Below are 25,477 nucleotides of genomic sequence, written 5' to 3'. Positions count from 1 at the left end.
CTGTCGCTGCTTTCCAAATGCTCAGTTATTACATCCTTAATAATTGACTCCAGCATTTTACCCACCACCGATGTCAGGTTAACTGGTCTATAATTCCTTGGTTTCTCTCTCCTTCCTTTTTTAAAAAGTAGGGTCACATTAGCTATCCTCCAATCCACTGGAACTCTTTCACAGTCTATAGAATGCTGGAAAATGATCACCAATGCATCCACTATTTCTAGGGCCACTTGCTTGAGTACTGCGGGGTGCAGAGCATCAGGCCCTGGGGACTTATCGGGTTTTAATCCCAGCAATTTACCCAATATAATTTCCTGACTAATAAGGATTTATTTTAGTTCCTCCTTCATGCTAGACCCTCTGTCCCCTAATGTTTCTGGAAGGTTATTTGTGTGGAAAGTGGATCGATGACTGTTTCACTGGTCTCTCACAATGCATTGCAATTCCAATTCTCATCTCTCCTTTCGAATCCCTCCGTGATAGAACATAGAATGGTTCCAAAGGAGGCTATTCTGCCCGTCATTCCTCTGCCAGCTCTCTGGCAGAGCAGTCTACTCACCCGCTCTTTCCCTCCTTTCTCACGTCTTATGGTCGTAGATGTTCACGGCTGAGAGAGACAGATTATTAATCAGTAAGGGGGGTCAAGGGTTATGGGGATAAGGCGAGAAAGTGGGATTGAGGATTATCCCATCAAATCAGTCATGGGGCGGCACGGTGGCACAGTGGTTAGCGCCGCTGCCTTACAACACCAGGGATCCGGGTTCGATTCCCGACTTGGCTCAATGTCTGTGCGGGGTTTGTACATTCTCCACGTGTCTGCGTGGGTTTCCCCCGGGTGCTCCGGTTTCCTCCCACACTCCAAAGATGTGCGGGTTAGGTGGATTGGCCATGCTAAATTGCCCCTTCGTGTCGGGGGTACGAGCTCGGGTAAATGCATGGGATTATGGGGATAGGGCCTGGGTGGGATTGTGGTCAGAGCAGACTGAATGGGCCGAATGGCCTCCTCTGCACTGTAGGATTCTAGGATTCTATGATTCTATGACCTCATTGAATGGCGGAGCAGTCTCGATGGGCCGAATGACTTGGTTCTGCTCTTACCGTCTACCTCTCCCTTCCTTTAACTCAGTGTTGGAACCTCTGTGACCAAGTGTTTAGTCACCTACACATATTATCCGGTGAAGTTGGAACTCTTGCTTGATAACGCTCGGGTGAAACACCTTGGGAGCCTTTTCTACATTGAAGGCATGATTTAAACGCAAGCTGTTATTGGATTTCATTTCAACTGGACTGATGCGGGCCATTGTGGAACTCTGGGGATCAACAACTCAGATTTATATGCCATCTTTAAGATAATAAAACGTTCTTAGATGCTTCACAGGAGCACCACAACACATAATATATCACTGAATCACGTAAGGAGATGTTTGTGCAGATGAGCAATGGCTTGATGAAAGAGAGAGAGATATTGAGAAGCATCTTCAAAGAGGAAAGCGAGGCGGAGAGATTGAGGGAGGGGATTCCAGGGCTCAGGGCTCAGGCAACCAAAGGTGTGGGCGCCAATGGTGAAGTGACTAAAATTGGGAATGCTCAAGAGGCCAGGATTCGAGGAATGCAGTCATCGCGGTGTGGAGCTAAAGAGGATTGCAGAGATAGGGAGGGCTTCGCATCATAGAATCCCTACAGTGCAGAAGGAGGCCACTTGGCCCATCGAGTCTGCACTGGCAACAATCCCACCCAGGCCCTATTGTCGTAATCCCACATATTCACCCTGCTAACCCCCTGACACGAAGGGGCAATTTACCATGGCCAATCCACCTAACCTGCACATCTTTGGAGTGTGGGAGGAAACCGGAGCAACCGGAGGAAACCCACGCAGACACGGGGAGAACGTGCGAACTCCACACAGACAGTGACCCGAGTTTTAGTCACAATTTGTGCTGAATTATGGCCAGTTTGATGTGGGACTGTTCTACCTACGAGGAAATTGGTTGTAACTGCACCAGGTTCATTGTGCAGAGGACCCTTGAGGAAAGGAGCCAATTCCCGCCACAGCACTGCGGCCCCTCCATCTGACATTCAGGGATGAATTCAAATCCAGGGGCAGGATTTTATGTTCCCCGCTGCCGGTAGGGGTGGGGGGGGGGGGGGGGGGGGGGGTCGAGGGGGGGGGAAGGGGGCTGGGAACGGGGGCAGGGGTGGAGGTTTGTAGTTGGGGAATGGAAATAAAATTCCTGAGGTGAGATTGCCACTGGCTCTGCCCCTCTCTGATGCTCTGTAATCTTACACAGGCCTGGACGAGGCTTTGGCTGGTCCTTGGTCCAATCGAGTGGCCAATTATGTGCCAACTGTAGATCACGTAAGGGCCATTTCCCACCCAGCTTCCATTTCCAGGTGGGTGGGTGGTATTCCAGGGTGCGGAATAAACTCAACGATAAATCGGATAGACGCTTGAGTAGAAATGATGAGAGGAGGATGGGGGGATAAGGGGGAAAGGGGGGATAAGGGGAAGGGAGGGTAGGGGGAAGGGGGGTTGGGGGCAGTGGGGGTGGGAGCATGGGGAATGGGGGGGTTGGGAGGCGGGGGGGTAGGGGGGTCACTTTCTACCATCTGGTGCCCTCCCCCTCTTAATGTCAGGTAATGCCGGATTTCCCTCCTCTCCCAGCCTCCCTGTCAGCACACCAATCCCCCTCTGTCCGCCTTTCCCCCACCTAGGCCTCCCCAACCCTGAGAACTTCAAAACGTTCCAGTTGCTGGAATCCTGGAACTTGGGGCTCACTTGCAGTACCGGTCCTGTCCACTGCGGCTTCTGGCACTGTAAGGACGAGAGAGCTGCTGGCCGTTCAGATTGTCCAATGGTTCTCTAAGGTGGAAGGTCCTTCCTCCCGAGCGAAGGGCAGAAGTCCACCTCCAGCCAGTTAACATTGGAATGTGAACTTGTTGTGCAGCAGCCAGCGTTGGCAGACCCTTCGGAAGGTGGGAAGAGAAACCACCCTACCCACCCCACTCCCACCCTACGAATCCTGGTCCAGATGTCTCAGTGTGAAACAGCTGTGTGCTTCCCGACTGTCTGCAATTCCAAAAGGTTACGATGATATTCTGACGGCCTAAATTAAAGGTTGGTTGAGAGAAGCTAACGACAGCCTGTATCCCACAGAATTAAAACAGAAAACCCACAACTAGCAATTCACTCATTGGGCAAGGATTGTAGAAGTCTTGCCCAACACAGATGCGCTGTCCCAGTCAATATACCTGCTCGCTGGAAACCCCTGGTCTTGTCCACGGCTGGGATTCTCCAGCTGAACGCCAAGCTCTCCATTCTCGCTGGCAGTGAGGACGGCAAGAGACAAGATTGGAGAATCCTGCCCACTATGTTGGACTTGAAAATTCTGGGCGGTGTGAAAGGGATGGAGGCATAAAACAGTTGGTTGTCAGCATGATGTTTCATACTGACTTTGTACATTTTTCTTTATTTTTATTCATGGGATGTGGGGTGTTGCAGGTGAGGTGGAGATTTATCGCCCATCCCTAGTTGCTCTGAGAAAGTTTGAGACAACTATTGGTGTTTGCTAGTCCACTTCAGAGAGCAGGTCAGGGACTGGAGTCACATATACACCCAAAATGTGCCAGGACAGCAGATTTCCTTTCCTAAACAGCACTGTACCCACACCCCATGGACTGCAGTGGTTCAAGAAGGTGGCACACCCACACCCTTTCAAGGGCAATTAGTGATGGGCAGTAAATATTGGTCTAGCCACTGATGCCCGTATCCCTGAAAGAAAGAAGCTAAAAAGTAATATGTGGCGGGTGACCTGGAGCCTGGGGGCCACACACGGCCCATCTGGGTTCTGAGTGCAGCCTCACGGGACATTTTTCGAACCATTCCCCACACGCACCATTGCCACGTTCCGCTGATTCCCGTCCGTGCGGTTTTTTTTCCTACTGGTATGGCTGAAGTCATTCGCACGTAAAGCAGGGGGCAAGTGAAGTGAGGTGGGTGCTGATTGCTCACAACATTGACAGTGAGAGCCGTGCGCTCCCTCTGCGTCCAATCAGGTGAAAATATTTATGTTACCGTTTGAAGTTAATATATTCATATATTAATAGTTGCAAGATGAAGCATTTTCTACAAGCCGTTATGAAATATTCGGGGTGTATTAAATGTATTGAATCTTATTCATGGGGTCATGGTTAGTGACCAAGTCCGATTTCAATCTTGTGGCTGCTGAGATGAAGGAGGGGCCACTCACGCGACCCATTCACTGCCCAGGTTGCCCATCGCAGGTTGAACCAGTTTGTGAGCAAAGCGAATGGAAATGATTACGCTCCCTGGTTCTCTAATGTCTGTCTCATTCTTCCCAAATGCTGAATAAACAATGAGATAACCACCACATAACCCATTGTTTGGTGATGTTAGTTGTGGGATAAATACTGTTCAGTACAGAATTCCCCAGTGCTTCCTCGAGATAGCTTCATAGGATTCTTCATTGTCCCTCTGGGAGGGTAGATAGGGGCTTGGTTTTACATCTCTTCTGAAAGGCATTAGCCGGAACTTTCCAGCTGTTGACGCCAATGGAATCTTCCAGTCTTGCCGAAGGCACACCCCCTCTGATGGCGGACCCCCCGCGATGGGTTTCCCACCAGCATGGGATGGATTGACTGGGAAATCCCATTGACAGCGGTGGGACCAGAAGATGCCACCGCTGGTGGGCAGCGTACCACCTGCCACCGCGAGAAACAGAAAATCTCACCCATTACCACTGCAGCACCCTCTCAGTGTTAGGTTTTGTGCTCGACTCTTTCAAGACCTTGTTTTTTTTTATACTTTTCCAATTCAATCAAATCAAGTCCAATTCAGAGTCTCAACAAGTTGAGACATTTCCGATCCAGGCTGACAAGACAGGGCATGCAACCCTCTACCCTGTCTTGGGCCTGATCTACATGAGCCAAGCTGATTGGAGTAGGCAGACGTCTCTGCCCGCCCCAGGCTTGATCTCATTTGCATCTTAGCCAAAAGGCCGAGATACCGCTTTTAAAAATTGCTTCATATGAAACATATGAAGCTTAAATGCAACCCAATGACCTCAACCAAGTGCAGCATCCGCATAACTACACATGATCTTAGCCAAAAGGCTGAGACCTTTCAAGACCTTGTTCCTTTAATTGCATTTCTAAAAGGAACAGTTCTAAGTCCCAAATCGTTAACTCTACCTCTGTCGTCACTGCTGACTCTCCTTCAAGTGAAAGGTCTCTAGTGTGGCAGAGGCTGTTCTGGAATGTTCATCCCACACACTCGATCATCGCCTTTTAACACAATCTTACACAATACAGGGAGCTGATGTGTTTACCTTTACTTCATAAAAATAGTGAGGTTGCTGAATTGGAAATGTGTTGTTGTGAGCTATGCTATTTCTGGTTAGGGAGGATGCCTCTGCGGTCTTTTTGCAAACTGCTTCTTGAAAGTGTGGAAAACCTTTTCCCGGGGATCTTGACAAGTTTTGGTTGCCAAAGCAAATAACAGGTTGGGTTCCCTGAAAATAGCCTGTGTTGTGGCAGGAAGTATTCACATAATAGTCGGGTCCACAAACTACCATGGTTTAGCAATGGGAGCAGGGATAGTCTGCTTGAATGAAACATTATTTACGTGGACAATGTTTATACATCAATCTTACTTCATATTTAACACTGACGATTTATTTTCTCTTGAGTTTTTTCCTCCCCATATCTCCTGGTTATATTGGGATATGGTTCTTTTGGTGCTGGAAGTACTTTCGTATCTGACCCACGGCAGGAGGTCATTCTTGGTGCTGGATCTTTGGCGCTTTGGCAAACCAGCCTCCCATCCATGGACTCTGTCTATACTTCCTGCTGCCTTGGCAAAGCAGCCAGCATAATTAAGGACTCCACGCACCCCGGACATTCTCTCTTCCACCTTCTTCCTTTGGGAAAAAGATACAAAAGTCTGAGGTCACGTACCAACCGACTCAAGAACAGCTTCTTCCCTGCTGCCATCAGACTTTTGAATGGACTTACCTTGCATTAAGTTGATCTTTCTCTACACTCTAGCTATGACTGTAACACTACATTCTGCACTCTCTCGTTTCCCTCTTTATGAACGGTGTGCTTTGTTTGTATAGAGCGCAAGAAACAATACTTTTCACTGTATGTTAATACATGTGATAATAATAAATCAAATCAAGTTTACTGTCACCCCTGCTCCTTCTAGGAGAGGTCACTGAGCATTGAGTCTGATACCAAGGTCTCGTTACCGAGGAGTAAGGCTGATTGCACCATCTCCAAAACTGGCCTGACGCCAGTTGACAACCTCAGAACAGGGTCCATGCTGGGGCCACCTTGGTTTGTGGGACCCAGTAGCACATCCCACAATGCACTGAGCCAATGTGTTGCCAAATATTGTGATGTCATCAAAAAGGGCACAGGAACAAGAACGGGGGCTTCAGCTCATTGCTGGCCAGCATTTATTGCCCATCCCTAGTTGCCCGAGGGCAGTTGAAAGTCAACCACATTGCTGTCACATGGAGTCACATGTAGGCCAGTCTGGGTAAGGACGACGGGTTTCCTTCCCTGAAGGACATTTTAAGAAGTCTTACAACACCAGGTTAAAGTCCAACAGGTTTATTTGTTTTTTTAACTTGGTGTTTGAGACTTCTTACTGTGCCTACCCTAATCCAACGTTGGCATCTCCACATTAAAGGACATTAGTGAACAAATGTTTCCAGCATTTTCTGTTTTTGTTTCAGATTCCAGCATCTGCAGCATTTTCCTTTATCGAGGTATTTTTGAAGTGCAGTCACGTAGGGAACACAGCAAGATCCCACAAACAGCAATGTGATAATGACCGAATAGTTTGTTTTGGTGATTTTGGTTGAGGGATAAATATTAAGGGATACACTGCAGGGGGCCATTTGGCCCATTGTGCTAATGCTGTCCAGTAACTAGTCCCACTTCACTGCCCTTTTCCAGTAATTTTCTTTTCTTCAGATACAGACACAGTGTCTCAAGACCAGCAGCCTGGGCACCGAGTCTGTTCCGGATTTCGGAACTTGCCAGATTCCGGGTTGGGTGGTTTGGGCCAGGTCAGGTTGGAGCACTTGGAGTGCGGAAACTAATGGGCACATGTGATTAGTTGGCTCACCACCACACTAATAATGCAGTACCCAGCCAAACAAGCTGCTGTTTCTTAATTCATCTAATAATATTCAAAATTCACTCATGGCAGCTAGAGACGGAACGCAGCAAAGGGTTTACCAGGCTGATTCCTGGGGTGGCAGGTCTGTCATATGAAGAGAGACTAAGTCGGTCAGGATTATATTCACTGGAGTTTAGAAGAGTGAGAGGGGATCTCATAGAAACTTATAAAATTCTAACAAGGTTATACAGGATAGATTCAGAAAGAATGTTCCCAATGGTGGGGGAGTCCAGAACTAGAGGTTACAGTTTGAGGATAAGGGGTAAACCTTTTAGGACTGGGGTGAGGAGAAATAGTGGCATGGTGGCACAGTGGTTAGCACTGCTGCCTCACAGCGCCAGGGACCCAGGTTCCATTCCCGGTTTGAGTCACTGTCTGTGTGCAGTTTGCACGTTCTCCCTGTGCCTGTGTGGGTTTCCTCCGGGTGCTCTAGTTTCCTCCCAGAGTCCAAAGATGTGCAAGTAAGGTGGATTGGCCATGCTAAATTGCCCCTTAGTGTCAGGAGGATTAGCAGGGTAAATATGTGGGTTTATGGGGATAGGGCCTGGGTGGGATTGATTTGATTTGATTTATTATTGTCACATATATTAACATACAGTGAAAAGTATTGTTTCTTGCGTGCAAAGCATACCATTCATAGAGAAGGAAAGGAAAGAATGCAGAATGTAGTGTTACAGTCATAGCTAGGGTGTAGAGAAAGATCAACTTAATGCAACGTAAGTCCATTCAAAAGTCTAACAGCAGCACGGAAGAAGCTGTTATTGAGTCGGTTGGTACGTGACTTCAGACTTTTGTACCTTTTTCCCGAAGGAAGAAGGTGGAAGAGAGATGTGCAGGTTAGGTTGATTGGCCATGCTAAAATTGCCCCTTAGTGTCCTGAGATGCGTAGGTTAGAGGGATTAGCGGGTAAAATATGTAGGGATATGGGGGTAGGGCCTGGTTGGGATTGTGGTCGGTGCAGACTCGATGGGCCGAATGGCCACTTTCTGCACTGTAGAGTTCTATGATTCTATGAATGTCCAGGGTGCGTGGGGTCCTTGATTATGCTGGCTGCTTTGCCAAGGCAGCGGGAAGTGTAGATAGAGTCAATGGATGGGAGGCTGGTTTGCGTGATGGATTGGGCTACATTCATGACCTTTTGTAGTTCCTTGTGGTCTTGGGCAGACCAGGAGCCAAAGCAAGCTGTGATACAACCAGAAAGAATGCTTTCTATGGTGTATCTGGTGAGAGTCGTAGCGGACATGTCAAATTTCCTTAGTCTTCTGAGAAAGTAGAGACGTTGGTGGGCTTTCTTAACTATAGTCTTATGAGGAAAGGTTGAGGGAGCTGGGGCTGTTCTCTCTGGAGCGGAGGAGATTGAGGGGAGACTTAATAGAGGTTTATAAAATGATGAAGGGGATAGATCGAGTGAACGTTCAAAGACTATTTCCTCGGGTGGATGGAGCTATTACAAGGGGGCATAACTATAGGGTTCATGGTGGGAGATATAGGAAGGATATCAGAGGTAGGTTCTTCACGCAGAGAGTGGTTGGGGTGTGGAATGGACTGCCTGCAGTGATAGTGGAGTCAGACACTTTAGGATCATTTAAGCGGTTATTGGATAGGCACATGGAGCACACCAGGACGGTAGGGAGTGGGATAGCTTGATCTTGGTTTCAGATGAAGGTCGGCACAACATCGTGGGCCGAAGGGCCTGTTCTGTGCTGTACTGTTCTATGTTCTATGTTCTATAGTGTCAGCATGGGGGGACCAGGACAGGTTGTTGGTGATCTGGACACCTAAAAACCTGAAGCTCTCAACTCTTTCTACTTCGTTCCCAGATTGTTGTCGGTGCGGGCTTAGCAGGTCGAAGGGCCTCCTTCTGCACATTAGGGATTCTAAAATTTCTTCACCCAGAGGGTGGTGAATGTGTGGAATTCACTACCACAGAAAGTAGTTGAGGCCAAAACGTTGTCTGATTTCGAGAAGAAATTAGATATCGCTCTTGGGGCTAAAGGGATCGAGGGATATGGGAGGAAGGGGAGGATCAGGATATTGAATTCGATGATCAGCCATGATCTAAATGAATGGCGGAGCAGGCTCGAAGGGCCGAATGGCCTTCTCCTGCTTCTAGTTTCTATGTTTCTATGCCTTTAAAAATAAACTGTCTGGTATTTGGACCTCGCTGGCTTGCAGATGGCCACCACCCTTTCAAGCTGCACGTTCCAGATCTCAGGAATGTGATGTGTAAAAATCTCCTCATGAGGTGCTCCGTACGATCATTGGCTGCCTTCCGCATAATGTGACCAGCTTCTGCCTTTCCAAGAATTGGCATTGTGATCCAACGACTCATCGCTTCGAAAGAAAACAGGTCTTGTGAAAGCTGTGATCTATATTCGGTTAATTAGAACCTTGCCTAGATAAATGGCTGTGCCTGTGCGTTAAGTATAATGTTTTGCTTATTGGACAGCATTCCTTCAAGGTGCATAAGTGCTATGATGATAGCCGGCATTGCAATGGAACTGCTCTTGTCGGTATTCTTTCCCATGTTGGTATGTAGGGCCCAGTGCCAGCATTTATCTGTGTTTAAATTTATACATGTACGCAGTGGCTGTGTTGCAGCCTTTAAGTCCTGGCTACAATATGGGACGGTGTGCGTACTTTCTAGACAACCCTTTAGTAAGTTTATGTTAAGTATCCACATTTAACGACAGTTCCTTAACCATCAGCGTTTGTCAATGTCTCACATAAGCGCCTGGATAGATTCACATTGGGCAAGTCAGGCAAAATGTCAGCCAGTGGGAGTTTTTTGAGTGCTCTTTTTTATGAAGTTGCTCTGAGCTTCAATTAAATATAATTGTCATTATTTTCTCAGTCAGTCGTAAGTTGAATGAATCCTAAAGCAAACAAGAAATCTGCAGGTCATATTCTGATCGGTGAAGGAGTCGAGGCTGATGGGGGGAGGGTACAGGTAGGAAAATGGAGCTGGGCTCACGGTCAGATCAGCCACGTTCTTATGGAATGACAGAGCAAATGCAAAGGGCCGAATGGCCTTCTCCTGTTCCCATTCCTGTTCCCAAAATGGGGGATGTTCTTTCAGATTAGCATTCTAATAATACATTGCGAGTCTTTATGAGCTGTCTGTGCTCCCAATGGAACAAAACAATGGTGTATACCAATGGGAATTTCCTCAGAGGTTCACCCAATCGAATAGCTGCCGTATCCTTGCCAGAAAGTTGACCAGAAACAGAGCTTAGAATGGTACATTCAAAAGGGTTCAGCGAATACTCCACCACTGATAGGGACAGTGACTCCAGGGCTTTTCACCGCCACGTTATGCCACCTGTGGGATACTTTGGATGGTTTGCTCCAGTTAAAAGACTTCATTTTAATGTATTTCTGTCTGTGTAACTAATTAGCTTTAAAGCTAACCTGGCCGCATTTTAAAACCCAGCTGGGAATTCTAGACAAGCTTAGAAATTGACTGCATTCTTTCAAAATACAAAGTTAGTAGAAACGACTAAACAAAGTTTTTCATGGTCACAGCTGCCAGTTGTTTATGAAAGTTAGGGACACAGTTTATACCAGCAATTTCACTAACACAGATAAGAATTCATATATTGCAGTAACAGTATCTGTTTAGTTAGTTCGGCCCAGTGTGAGGTTTGAGTTCAAGTCTGTACAGGACCAGGCTGTGAAGCCAGTTCCCAACTTCCCCCTCTCTCTCTTTGCTTCTGTCGTATTAATTTTAAGTTTTATTCAATAAAGAAGATCATCTTAGATCCGTACTAAGTGCCGCCTACGTCGATTCTAAGGAATGAATGGACGCCTACACCACCTAACGGTATGGCTAGTGTTTGCCTGCAATGTGGGAAAGGCGAAGTGGAGTTATCCCCTGGTTGCCTAGCAGCAGTGGCAAAAGCCTGTGGTGTAGGCCGCTTTCCTGTCTTGTAGGTCGGAGGTTAGTTTACGGGGAAGAGCGAGGAAGAGGAAGAAAAACTTTTCTTTCTTTTTTAAAAAGAATTCTCAAAAGGCAACATCGGAACTAATTAGGTCAGTTATGGGTGTCGAGGAAAGGCTGCAGTTTAAACCTGGAGATCAAATGACTGGAGGTTGTGCCACATGAGCCAACTCCAACACAATCCTAATGGATTTTCTAATGAAGTCATCTTGTATGTCTAAGAAAGGGTAGAAATTTGTAGTAATCTTTTTGTGGGAATTAAATTACCGGAACGCATCTGGGAAGCCAACATTCCTCATGATGACTCACTTGGTCTAGCAAACCATAGCTCCCCTCTGTAAACTTTAATCCTGAGCATGTGCTTTCTCTCTCTCTCTCTCTCTCGTGCTCTCTCTCGCTTTCTCTCTCTCTCACGCTCTCTCTCTCTCTCTCGCTTTCTCTCTCTCACTCTCTCTCTCTCTCTCGCTCTCTCTCGTGCTCTCTCTCGCTTTCTCTCTCTCTCACTCTCTCTCTCTCTCTGGCTTTCTCTCTCACCCTCTCTCTCGCTCTCTCTCTCGCTTTCTCTCGCTCTCTCTCACTCTCTCTCTCTCTTTAGCAATCACACATCTCCAGCTGCCTGATCATGAAGACACAGATCAATGAAGCAGAAATATGAAAAGCTTTGATGTAGCGCGAGAAATTGTCCTTTCCCTTCCTCCTCCTCCATAGTCTGGCTTGACGTTGGTTAATTATGTGTCTGTGTACACTCAATTAACCTGCTCACATCTTGACTTATGTACAGTTCTCCTTGCGAGATAGACTTGGAATCATGTCTCCTTGGGTTTTCCAGTGTCAACATGCTCAGTGGGAGCTTCTCAATGGCCGACGGGATAATTGGACAGACTGACTGTCTGCTGAGTCAAAGGTCTGACAGGTCCATGGCTCAATTCCCCATTTCTGCTGAATTCTGCCCAACAGGTCTGTGTGTCAGTGTTTGTACCCCATTCAAACCCCCACCCATCTTATTTCAGTGACCCCTCTCCTAATTTCTTTCTCCCTCATTAATGTTATAATGTAACCAATGATAGCACGGGTGGCACAGTGGTTAGCACTACTGCCTCACAGCGCCGGGGACCTGGGTTCAATTCCCGGCTTGGGTCACTGTCTGTGTGAAGTATGCACATTTTCCCCGTGTGGGTTTCCTCCGGTTTCCTCCCACAGTCCAAAGATGTGCGGGTTAGGTGGATTGGCCATGCCAAATTACCCCTTGGTGTCAAGGGAACTAGCTAGGGTAAATGCATGGGGTTACGAGGATAGGGCCTGGGTGGGATTGTGGTCGGTGCAGACTCGATGGGCCGAATGGCTTCCTTCTGCACTGTAGGATTCTATAATTCTATGATAACATTGGATCTGGTATAATCTAACCAATGGTGACATGCTGTGAGGGTCAGCTGACCCGGAATAATTAAGAAGCAGATGGGAATTGTGGGGAGCTTGTATGGCCCCAAGCGTTGGAGTAATGTGCTGGTATTTCACAAACTTGCTCGAGCGAGGCTTGTAAAATCCCACCCGAGGCCAACGGAGATTCCATTCTGCGAGCCTCACCCACATCGGAATCGGGGTGGGCATGGCGGCAAAATTCCGACCATGAAGTTTATTTTTTAAACCTTTTTCTTTGATTTACTTTCTGAAGTTAGTTCTTTTATTGTTTGCAACTGAAGTATCCCTACTGCCGGATGAACAATTCTAGCTTCCTCTTAATTGCATCTATGCAATTGCATGTATCTATTGACATAGATAAGCTGCAGAGCTGGGCTGAGAGGTGGCAAATGGAGTTTAATGCGGAAAAGTGTGAGGTGATTCACTTTGGAAGGAGTAACAGGAATACAGAGTACAGGGCTAATGGTAAGATACTTGGTAGTGTGGATGAACAGAGGGATCTGGGTGTCCGTGTGCATAGATCCCTGAAAGTTGGCACCCAGGTTGATAGGGTTGATAAGAAGGCGTACGGTGTGTTAGCTTTTATTGGAAGAGGGATTGAGTTTTGGAGCCAGGAGGTCATGCTGCAACGGTACAAAACTCTGGTGCGGCCGCATTTGGAGTATTGCGTACAGTTCTGGTCGCCGCATTATAGGAAGGATGTGGAAGTGTTGGAAAGGGTGCAGAGGAGATTTACCAGGATGTTGCCTGGTATGGTGGGAAAATCGTATGAGGAAAGGCTGAGGGGCTTGAGGTTGTTTTCGTTAGAGAGAAGAAGGTTAAGAGGTGACTTAATAGAGGCATACAAGATGATCAGAGGATTAGATAGGGTGGATAGTGAGAGCCTTTTTCCTCGGATGGTGTTGGCTAGCACGAGGGGACATAGCTTTAAATTGAGGGGTGAGAGATATAGGACAGATGTTAGAGGTAGGTTCTTTACTCAGAGAGTAGTAAGGGCGTGGAATGCCCTGCCTGCAGCAGTGGTGGACTCGTCAACGTTGAGAGCGTTCAAGTGGTTATTGGATAAACATATGGATGATATTGGAATAGTGTAGATTAGAGGGGCTTTAGATTGGTTCCACTGGTCGGCGCAACATCGAGGGCCGAAGGGCCTGTACTGCGCTGTAATTTTCTATGTTCTATGTTCTATGCTCAACAATTGTTATGTGCAGCTCAGCCAGCTGGCGGCATGGTGGCACAGTGGTTAGCGTCGCTGCTTCACAGCGCCGGGGACCCAGGTTCGATTCCCGGCTTGGGTCACTGCCTGTATGGAGTCTGCACACTCTCCCCGTGTCTGTGTGGGTTTTCCTCTGGATGCTCCGGTTTTCTCCCAGTGCGGGCTCGACGGGACAAATGGCCTCCTTACTGCACTGTGGGGATTCTACGATCTGCAGGCAACGGGCCGGGATTCTCCGGATCTCACCCGTTCCCGTCCCGCGGCCAGTGAGAACAGAGAATTTAGCATTCCAGCGAAATCTCCATTCACTTTCAGCGGCACCGGAGAATCCCGACACGGATGGCGGATGGGGATTACCGGCGAATCTCCTGAAAGAGACCAAAAGGAACTTGAATTTATATAGCATTAGGATGGTGTGAAGAGCCTCACAACTGGTGACATGCCGTCGCTGTTGTAATGTATGAGAAGTCGCGGCTAATTTGCTACAAACAGCAATATGATAATGACCAGATCCTTTCGGGATGTTGTTTGAAGGATAAATATTAGCCAGGACACCAGAGGGATTACTCCCCGACTTTTCAGAATGGTGCCACTGAACAGTGTGGCAAGGCTTTGGTTTAACTCCTCATCTGTAAGAGGGCACCCCTGGCAGTGCAGCTCTCCCTCAGTGCTGGCACTGGGTGCACAATCTTGTGCCCTTCCCTGTTGCGAGGGGCATTTAATCATGGAATCACAGAATCCCTACAGTGCAGAAAGAGGCCATTCGGCCCATCGAGTCTGCACTGACAAGAATCCTATCCCGTAACCCCGCATGTTTACCCTGCTATTCCCTCTAAACTACGCATCCCTAGACACTAAGAGGCAATTTGGCATGACCAATGAACCTAATCAGACAGGAACAAAAACGGAAAATGCTGGAAAATCTCAGCAGGTCTGACAGCATCTGTGGAGAGAGAATAGAGCCAACGTTTTGAGTCTGGGTGACCCTTTGTTGGTGCTCTTGATGGTTTCCCACCTCCTGGTCAAGACCCCCGTTCCCTCTACAGAATTCCACCCTGGAAACGTCAGCCTGGGGTTTTGTGATGGTTGCCTCTGGAGTGGGATTCGAATCCACTTTGACGGAATGCATTAATCTCCTTTTCCAACTCTGAGTTTGCCCCCTCCTCCCCCCACAGTTCATTGTTGCCGGTACAATCATGTTACCAGCACGGTAGCACAGTGGTTAGCACTGCTGCTTCACAGCTCCAGGGTCCCGGGTTCGATTCCCGGCTCGGGTCACTGTCTGTGTGGAGTTTGCACATTCTCCTCGTGTCTGCGTGGGTTTCCTCCGGGTGCTCCGGTTTCCTCCCACAGTCCAAAGATGTGCGGGTTAGGTTGATTGGCCAGGTTAAAAATTGCCCCTTAGAGTTCTGAGATGCGTGGATTAGCGGGTAAAATATGTGGGGGTAGGGCCTGGGTGGGATTGTGGTCGGTGCAGACTTGATGGGCCGAATGGCCTCCTTCTGCACTGTAGGGTTTCTATGATTTCTATGATTATCTTTGCTCTCTCTACATCTCTCCATGCTTGGAATGTACGATTAATATTCAGCATGAGATCCAGTTTGGGAGGAAGATTGGGACAAAGTTTTCCAGAATGAGTCACAGTTTCCTTGGGGAAGCCTTTCATTGCTTTGGTGTGGGGAAATTAAGTGGGCCCAGGAAGGGTTCAATCTCCCTGGGTGCTTGCGGTAGTGACATTCCTGATGGATCGTCTGTATTGTTTATCGCTCTCCCAGTAATGGACGGTATCTGAGACCATCCCAAAATATTCCCACCCTCAGAATAGCCCAGGGTTTGATTGGGTGGTTGGAAGGAATCTCAGACATGCATAAGACTGAAGGCCTTGTTATTGACAGGGTCATGGAGAGTGATGAATACAACATTTCCATGGATTCGTTTGTGGAATAAATGTGTAAAATGAATGCTTTCCCCTGTAGACTGTTGACTCTGTTTTTCTCTGCTACTGTCTGGATAGCTTGGTTTATTTCTTACACATAAAAGAGCCAAAAGAAACAGAGGCTGTTGGTTGGTTTTTATCACACACATTATAGGACGATATATTATTTGATTGAAAAATTAATAGCCTGAAGCACTGGGGTTCCTTCCATAAACCTCCCCCTCCCATCCCCTCTCTATCTTTCTCTCTCCCTCCCTCTTCCTCTCCCTCCCTCTCTTTTTCTCTCTCTCACTTTCTCTCTCTCCCTTTCTCTTTCCCCCCCCCATCTCCCTCCTTCTCCTTCTCCCTCCCTCTTCTTCTCCCTCCCTCTCCCTCGTCCCCCTCTCTTTTTCTCTGCCTTTCTCTCCCTTACTCTTCTTCTCTCCCTCTCTCCCTCTCTCTCTCTCTTTCTTTCTCTCTCTTTCTTTCTCTCTCCCTCTCCCTTTCCCTGAATCACTTTCTCGCCCCCCCCTTTCTCTCTCTCTCCCTTTCTCCCTTTCTCTCCCCCTCTCTCTCCCTTTCTCTCTCTCTCTCTCCATCTCCCTTTCTCTCTCTCTCCCTCTCCCTTTCTCTCTCTCCCTTTCTCTCTCTCTCTCCATCTCCCTTTCTCTCTCTCTCCCTTTCTCTCTCTCCCTTTCTCTCCCCCTCTCTCTCCCTCTCTCTCTCTCCCTCTCCTTTTCTCTCTCTCTCCCTTTCTCCCCCCCCCCCACTCTCTCCCTCTCTCTCTCTCCCTCTCCTTTTCTCTCTCTCCCTCTCTCTCCCTCTCTCTCTCTCCCTCTTTCTCTCCCTCTCTCGACTCTAAAAGCTGCTTGTTTTAACTGTGTTTTAGTCACCTGTCCTAATGTCTGTTTAGCCGTGTCAGTGTCAGACTTTCTGTTTGAGAAAATGGAACTGTTCATACTTTCCTAGTGACACGGTGCTGGGTGGGTGAGTGGCTGAGTAATCAGTGCTCTGACTGACATGCTGCTGCTGAGTCATATCACAGTTCCCAGGCCCAAGCCGCCGTCTCGGCTCAGTCTAAGAAAGAATTATTGACATTTATACATTTCTCCCCCTCAGCACTGTGTCAGTGTTTCTGCTCCACACAAGCCTCCGCTCCTGTGCAGTGTTCCGGGCGCCATGTAAATGCAGTCGGTGTATCCGAACCACTCCTCGATCCTACTGCGATTCCCTCCACCTGCACACAATCCCAACTTCAACTGATGTACATTTGACGGAGTGTTCAATCACAGATTGGCTCAGTCTGCATCAAGGTCGATGATAGGGTGGCACGGTGGTTGGCACTGCCGCCTCACAGCACCAGGGACCCGGGTTTGATTCCCGGCCTCGGGTCACTGTCTGTGTGCAGTCTGCACGTTCTCCCCGTGTCTGTGTGGGTTTCCTCCGGGTGCTCCGGTTTCCTCCCACAGTCCAAAGAGGTGCAGGTTAGGTGGACTGGCCGTGCTAAATTAGCCCTTAGTGTCCCAAGATGTGTAGGTTAAGAGGGATTAGTGGGGTAAATACATGGGGTTACAGGAAAGGGTCTGGGTGAAATTCTCTGTCGGAGAGTCGGTGCAGACTTGTGCATTGTAGGGATTCTGTGACTCACTTTATAAAAATTCTATGCCCAGGATCAGTTGTAACTGGGCTCAAGTCCGACTGCAGAACACGATCCCGTGATCCAGGCTGGCATTGCTAACTGAGTGCTGCAGTGTCATGGAATCATAGAATCTCTACAGTGCAGAAGGAGGCCATTCGGCCTATGAAGTCTACACTGACTCACTAGGAGCTGGGAAGTTTTGCTGAGTCTGCCCCTTCAGCTTTTTGCAGTTTGATGCAGAGCAAAAGGGCGGAGATTTCCAATCTATTCCCAATCCCAACCCTAGTTATCATCGCAACTGAAGGAGCAGATATAGGGGCAGCAGGGTGGCACAGTGGTTAGCACTACTGCCTCACAGCGCCAGGGACCCAGGTTCAATTCCAGGCTCGGATCACTGTCTGTGTGGGTTTGCACATTCTCCCCGTGTCTGCGTGGGTTTTCTCCAGGTGCTCCGGTTTCCTCCCACAGTCAGTGCAGGTTAGGTTGATTGACCATGCTAAATTGCCCCTTAGAACATAGAACATTACAGCGCAGTACAGGCCCTTCGGCCCTCGATGTTGCGCCGACCAGTGGAACCAATCTAAAGCCCCTCTAATCTACACTATTCCAATATCATCCATATGTTTATGCAATAACCATTTGAATGCTCTTAATGTTGACGAGTCCACTACTGCTGCAGGCAGGGCATTCCACGCCCTTACTACTCTCTGAGTAAAGAACCTACCTCTAACATCTGTCCTATATCTCTCACCCCTCAATTTAAAGCTATGTCCCCTCGTGCTAGCCATCACCATCCGAGGGAAAAGGCTCTCACTATTCACCCTATCTAATCCTCTGATCATCTTGTATGTCTCTATTAAGTCACCGCTTAACCTTCTTCTCTCTAATGAAAACAACCTCAAGCCCCTCAGCCTTTCCTCATACGATTTTCCCACCATACCAGGCAACATCCTGGTAAATCTCCTCTGCACCCTTTCCAACACTTCCACATCTTTCCTATAATGCGGCGACCAGAACTGTACGCAATACTCCAAATGCGGCCGCACCAGAGTTTTGTACAGTTGCAGCATGACCTCCTGGCTCCAAAACTCAATCCCTCTACCAATAAAAGCTAACACACCGTACGCCTTCTTAACAACCCTATCAACCAGGGTGCCAACTTTCAGGGATCTATGCACATGGACACCCAGTGGACACCTTAGTGTCAGGGGGGACGAGCTGGGGTAAATGCATGGGGTTATGGGAATAGGGCCTGGGTGGGATGGTGGTTGGTGCAGACTCGATGGGCTGAATGGCCTCATGCTGTATTGTAGGGATTCTCTCTATTCTATGGATAAGCCGCTCACTGATCTTATTCCGATTGGTCCTCCAGCTTCAAGAGCCCACCCTTCATTGGACAGAAAAACCTGTTTCCATGATAAATAAGGAGGTGCCTCGGTCAAAATTGTCGGGCAATGATTGCTTCACTCCCCGCCTCCCGCCCCCCCCCCCACCACCTGCCAACCCTCCTCCGGCAGCACACCGAGGGGAAAAATTAAACTCTCTGAACTTTTGAACCATATTTGAATTCTCAGACTGCTGGGATGTCTAATAATTTAACAACTAAGTTAGCCAATGCTGAGTTCTTGGTCACATGTTGCAGGTGTGGGCCCCATCCACATGGCCGAAGTATCTTGCACCGGCTTCGAGAAGTCCCTGACTGACTGTAGCTTCAAGGAGGCGAGCAGCAGGAACTGCAGACATGGAGAAGACGCGGCTGTCCGATGCAACGTTCCACACATGGGATTCAGGAATAAGGTAAACAAAAAGATCTTTTCGACTTCAGCTGGTGCCCAGATCGAATGGCCCATTTGAGAATGAGGAATGATATTGAGGTTTGCACATCTGTAAATGTTTGTGTGTATCTCTGTGTGTGTGTATCTCTATGCATTCGTGCGTCTGTATATCTGTGTGCATTGCCGGAAAGAGAGACCTCAAAGCTTTTCATCTTGCACACATCAAGGCAAACACAAGAATACCAAATTTCAAATGATCACAACAATTTCTACCACAGGAGAAAAGAGGTACTGATTGGTTCACAAGTCACAGAGTCATAGAGGTTTACAGCATGGAAACAGGCCCTTCGGCCCAACTTGTCCATGCCACCCTTTTTTAAAAACTTCTAAGCAAATCCCAATTGCCCGCATTTGGCCCATATCCCTCTATACCCATCGTACCCATGTAACTGTCTAAATGCTTCTTAAAAGATAAAATTGTACCCGCCTCTACTTCTACCTCTGGCAGCTTGTTCCAGACACTCACCACACTCTGTATGAAGAAATTGCCCCTCTGGACACTTTTGTATCTCTCCCCTCTCACCTTAAACCTATGCCCTCTAGTTTTAGACTCCCCTACCTTTGGGAAAAGATATTGACTATCTCGCTGATCTATGCCCCTCATTATTTTATAGACCTCTATAAGGTCACCCTTCAGCCTCCTACGCTCCAGAGAAAAAAGTCCCAGTCTATCCAGCCTCTCCTTATAACTCAATCCATCAAGTCCCGGTAGCATCCGAGTAAATCTTTTCTGCACTCTTTCTAGTTTAATAATATCCTTTCTATAATAGGGTGACCAGAACTGCACACAGTATTCCAAGTGTGGCCTTACCAATGTCTTGTACAACTTCAACAAGACGTCCCAACTCTTGTATTCAATGTTCTGACCGATGAAACTAAGCATGCCGAATGCCTTCTTCGCCACTCTGTCCACCTGTGACTCCACTTTCAAGGAGCTATGAACATGTACCCCTCGATCTCTTTGTTCTGTAACTCTCCCCAACGCCCTATCATTAACTGAGTAAGTCCTGCCCTGATTCAATCTACCAAAATGCATCACCTCACATTTATCTAAATTAAACTCCATCTGCCATTCGTCAGCCCACTGGCCCAATTGATCAAGATCCCGGTAAAGTCAACTCTGATTGGCCAAGGCATTGCCATGGAGCAAGTAACAGGAACTATCGGCTTCCCAAGTTCCTGGATAATTCAGAAGGCTTGAACATATCACTTTTGTTTGCAGAAAACGGGTCAAGTCATCTAGACTCAAAACGTTGGCTCTATTCTCTCTCCACAGATACTGTCAGACCTGCTGAGACTATTGTGTTTTTGTCCCTGTGTATGAATGTATGGCACAGTTAAATGAGCCATGTTAGAGAGCACAACTGACTGTCTGAAATTGGTTGTTGGTGTAGCTATCAGTACACTCAGCATTGTTCAGCCAGTGCTGCCCATCATGGAATCAGGTCTAAAAGTACACATTTTGTTCAATATGTTCATTGATGTTTTGTAAATTACCCAAAGCAGAGCGTCCCAGAAACAGTCGAATTTTGGAAGATGATTATCAACAAATGCACCATCTCTACAATCGCCCCTTTTAACATTCTGGGTCAAAGATCATCAGGTCTGGGGGATTGTCAACTTTCAGTCTCATTCATCTCTCCAGTAATACATTTCAATGAGTGGTAATTTCTTTTATTTCCTCGTAGGGGAGGCGATGGCCTAGTGGTATTATCACTAGAATATTAATCCAGAAACTCAGCTAATGTTCTGGGAACCTGGGTTCGAATCCCGCTACGGTGGAATTTGAATGCAATGAAAAAAATTTGAAATTAAAAATTAATTAAGTCCACTCTCCTTTTTTTAACCCACATCACTATACTATTCCGATACTTTGACCTTTCTCTTCTGATTTCTGAGTCTCCCTTCACTCAAACTACACCCAATCCCACCCTCCACCCACCATTAGAATAACAGGCTAAGCTATACAATTAGCCAGGACATCTCCAACTGGTTCAAGTGGGCCCCATCCGAACGGAATGCTGATGCCAGTGCCCCATGATTCGAAAGCCCTTCTTGCCACACCACGCCTTGAGTGTGGTGCACAAAACGATTGTTGGAAAAACCCATCTGGTTCACTAATGTCCTTTGGGAAGGAAATCTGTCGTCCTTACCTGGTTTGACCTATGGCTCCAGAGCCACAGCAATGTGGCTGACTCTCAACTGCCCTCCAAGGGCGACTAGGGATGGGCAATAAACGCTGGCCAGCAAGTGACACCCATGTCTCACGAATGAATAAAACAAATAAAACGAAGGGTCATCCAGACTCGAAACGTTAGCTCTATTCTCTCTGTGAGAAGTTTAACAACACCAGGTTAAAGTCCAACAGGTTTATTTGGTAGCAAAAGCCAGGCTTTAGCTACCAAATAAACCTGTTGGACTTTAACCTAGTGTTGTTAAACTTCTTACTGTGTTACCCCAGTCCAATGCCGGCATCTCCACATCTATTCTCTCTCCACAGACGCTGTCAGACCTGCTGAGATTTTCCAGCTTTTGTTTCAGATTCCAGCATCCGCAGTATTTTGCATTTATTATAATGATAGCTTCACAGTCACCACCACCGAGAGTAGCTTTGTATTCCAGATTTATGAACTGAATTTAAATTCCGCCAGTTGCCTGCATGGGGTTTGAACCCATGATCCCCAGAGCATTAGCTGGGTCTTACAGATTACTAGTCAAAGTAACATTACCGCTGTGCCATTGCATCAGAGCAGAGGTGAAGGTGCAATCCGGTGAAACCAGTGTACTTAGACAGGTTGAAGTGATTTAGTGGCACGTGAGGGTCTCACCCAGATCATTGCGATGAAGCTGGAGGACTCCTGCCTCAGGAGCACGTTGCAATAGGATAGGATTCCATCCTTTTGTTAACACTGAATTCCAGTGGCCCTTTAAGCACAATAAAACCCTTGAGTTAGAAGGGAAAGTCTGCTGAGCTTGGGCATTTGGAAGTCCCGACAATACCAAGTGAAGTGGATGTCACACATGGTTGGAAACAATGATTAAATATAGTCCGTGTTGTTGCAGAGAAAGACTCATTAATATTTATTAGATTCCCTGATCAAGACGCAGATTTTTAAAGTAAGTTTGAACTCATCATTAACTTCTTAATATTTTTCTGTTTTGAAAGAATCTGATTTTAATCTAACCATTTTTTTTCAGGGGTCGGGGGTGGAATTGCTAATGTACCTGTTTGCCCTAAAATTATGCAGCGTTCTTGACTGTGCTTGTTGGCTCCCTCATTGCTAGGCCTTTGACAGTGCAGCACTCCCTCAGTACTGATCTTCCGACAGTGCAGCACTCCATCAGTACTAATCCTCCAACAATGCAGCGCTCCCTCAGTACTGACCCTCTGACAGTACAGCACTCCCTCAGCACTGACCCGCTGATCGTGCAACATTCCCTCAGTACTGACTCTCTGACAGTGCAGTACTCCTTCAGTACTGACCCTCTGACAGTGCAGCAATCCCTCAGTACTGACTCTCTGACAGTGCAGCACTCCCTCAGTACTGACCCTCTGACAGTGCAGTACTCCTTCAGTTCTGACCCTCTGACAGTGCAGCACTCCCTCAGTACTGACTCTCTGACAGTGCAGCACTCCCACAGTACTGACCCTCTGACAGTGCAGCACTCCCTCAATAATGACCCTCTGACAGTTCAGCACTCCCTCAGTACTGACTCTCTGACAGTGCAGCACTCCCACAGTACTGACCCTCTGACAGTGCAGCACTCCCTCAATACTGAACCTCTGACAGTGCAGCACTCCCTCAGTACTGACTCTCTGACAGTGCAGCACTCCCTCAGTACTGACTCTCTGACAGTGCAGCATTCCCTCTGTACTGACCCTCTGACAGTGCGGCACTCCCTCAGTACTGACCCTCTGACAGTGCAGCACTCTCACAGTACTGACCCTCTGACAGTGCAGCACTCCCTCAATACTGACCCTCTGACAGTGCAGCACTCCCTCAATACTGACCCTCTGACAGTGCAGCACTCCCTCAGTACTGACCTCTGACAGTGCGGCACTCCCTCAGTACTGAACCTCTGACAGTGCAGCAATCCCTCAGTACTGCCCTCTGACAGTGCAACGCACCCTCAGTACTGATCCTCTGACAGTGCAGCACTCCCTAAGTACTGAACTTTTGACAGTGCAGCACTCCCTCAGCACTGACCCTCTGACAGTGCAGCACGCCCTCAGTACTGACCAACTGACAGTACGGCACTTCCTCTATACTGACCCTCTGATGCGCGTCAATAAGCACATGGAATCAAGGCTTCAGTATTGAAGGCTTTAATAAAGTAACAAGGGAACTACTAACACGAATACACCAGTTCAGACTGAAGGGGTCCTGCCGGAGCAGGGGGTCTTATACCCTGCCACCGGAGGCGGGACCCCACTGGAATGTGCCACGATAACTCTCATAACAGGTAAACACCCTAACCCAACAACATAGTACAACCCCCACAGTAATAACACCCTAGCCCAACAGTAACATGGTAACAAACCCCAGTGGTGAACCAACGGTGGTTCACCACATTCACCCCTCCTTTAAGAACAAGAGGTGGCGGGGTGGACGAAAAACAGACAATAACAGAAAAGTCACAGGATTCACAAGTCCAGACGGTCTGGAGGACCGCACCGACGCTGCGATCTCCTCAACACCGGTTGCGAAACCGGAGCAGGTGCCGATCTCTTCAACACCGGTTGCGAAAACGGAGCAGGTGCTTGTGGTGGCGCTCTTAAAGTAACGTCTGGCTGTCCCCTCAAGGACTCCCGGGCCGGCCGGCCCTGGTGAGGCGATGGTGCAGGGGATCCTGGAACGTTTGGTGGTAGTGGTGGTGGTGATGATGATGGTGGCGCCGATCTCCGAGTCTCAGGCAAGCTGTACATGGGAGTAAAAGTGTTATGCACTGGTCCCGGTGCTGACCGCGCCACGTCTGGGGAAGTAATGAGGAGTAGTGGATTTGTGACTGGGGGAATAGGAGCGACAGGGGTTGCTACGTCCCCTGCGGGCGCCAGGTCTCTAATGGAGACAGTGTCCTCTCGCCCGTCAGGATATGCCACATAGGCATACTGAGGGTTGGCGTGGAGGAGTTGGACCGGTTCGACCAAGGGGTCAGACTTGCGAGCCCTCACATGGCGCCGCAGAAGGACGGGTCCTGGGTACGTCAACCAGGCTGGCAATGAGGTCCCCGAGGACGACTTCCGAGGGAATGAGAACATCCTCTCGTGGGGAGTAGCATTGGTTGCCATACACAGGAGGGAGCGGATAGCATGGAGCGCATTTGGAAGGACCTCCTGCCAACGGGAGACTGGAAGGCCCCTGGATTTCAGTGCCAGTAGGACAGCCTTCCAGACTGTAGCATTCTCCCTTTCCACCTGTCCGTTACCCCTAGGGTTGTAGCTCGTGGTTCTACTAGAGGCAATCCCGAATGAGAGCAGGAATTGCCTCAAGTCGTTGCTCATGAACGACGAGCCCCTGTCGCTATGAATATAGCAGGGGTACCCGAACAGGGTAAAAAGTTCACTGAAAACCTTGATGACGGTGGCAGTTGACGTGTCCGCACAGGGGAAAACAAACGGAAACCGGGAATACTCGTCTATTATATTGAGAAAATCGACATTCCGGTCCGTTGAGGGAAGGGGGCCCTTAAAATCCACACTCAGCCTCTCAAAAGGGCGAGTGGCCTTGACCAATTGTGCCCGGTCTGGTCGATAAAAGTGTGGTTTGCACTCTGCGCAAATCCGACAGCTTCTAGTTACTGACCTGACATCCTCCACCGAGTAGGGCAGGTTGCGGGCTTTGATGAAGTGGTAGAGTCTGGTGACTCCAGGATGACACAGATCATTGTGGAGAGCCTTCAAGCGGTCCTCCTGCATGATGGCGCATGTTCCGCGCGAGAGGGCATCCGAGGGCTCATTGAGCTTCCCTGGACGATACATAATATCGTAATTATAGGTGGAGAGCTCAATTCTCCACCGCAAGATCTTATCGTTCTTGATCTTGCCCCTCTGCGTGTTACTGAACATAAACGCCACGGATCGTTGATCCGTGATCAGGGTGAACCGCTTACCTGCCAGGTAATGGCGCCAGTGTCTGACTGCCTCCACAATGGCCTGAGCCTCCTTTTCCACCGCTGAGTGCCGAATTTCTGGGCCTTGAAGGGTGCGGGAAAAAAACGCGACGGGCCTGCCTGCCTGGTTTAGTGTGGCGGCTAGGGCGAAGTCAGATGCATCACTCTCCACCTGGAAAGGGATGGATTCATCCACCG

The 25,477-nt window shown here is 48.2% G+C and overlaps 1 protein-coding gene across 2 annotated transcripts in view; it reads left to right on the top strand.

Annotated features, from left to right (window-relative positions):
• loxl4 (lysyl oxidase-like 4) overlaps nucleotides 1-25,477 on the top strand; it is a 167,402-nt gene that overhangs the window by 93,302 nt on the left and 48,623 nt on the right. For both annotated transcript variants that reach the window (XM_078224342.1, XM_078224343.1), the window contains one exon: nucleotides 18,976-19,130. In XM_078224342.1, coding sequence (XP_078080468.1) covers nucleotides 18,976-19,130 — 155 coding nt within the window. The remainder of the gene's footprint in view (nucleotides 1-18,975; nucleotides 19,131-25,477) is intronic.

Source organism: Mustelus asterias, chromosome 11, assembly GCF_964213995.1.
Source record: "Mustelus asterias chromosome 11, sMusAst1.hap1.1, whole genome shotgun sequence".
Taxonomy (NCBI): Eukaryota; Metazoa; Chordata; class Chondrichthyes; order Carcharhiniformes; family Triakidae; genus Mustelus; species Mustelus asterias.
This window is presented reverse-complemented; position numbering and strand designations above follow the sequence as displayed.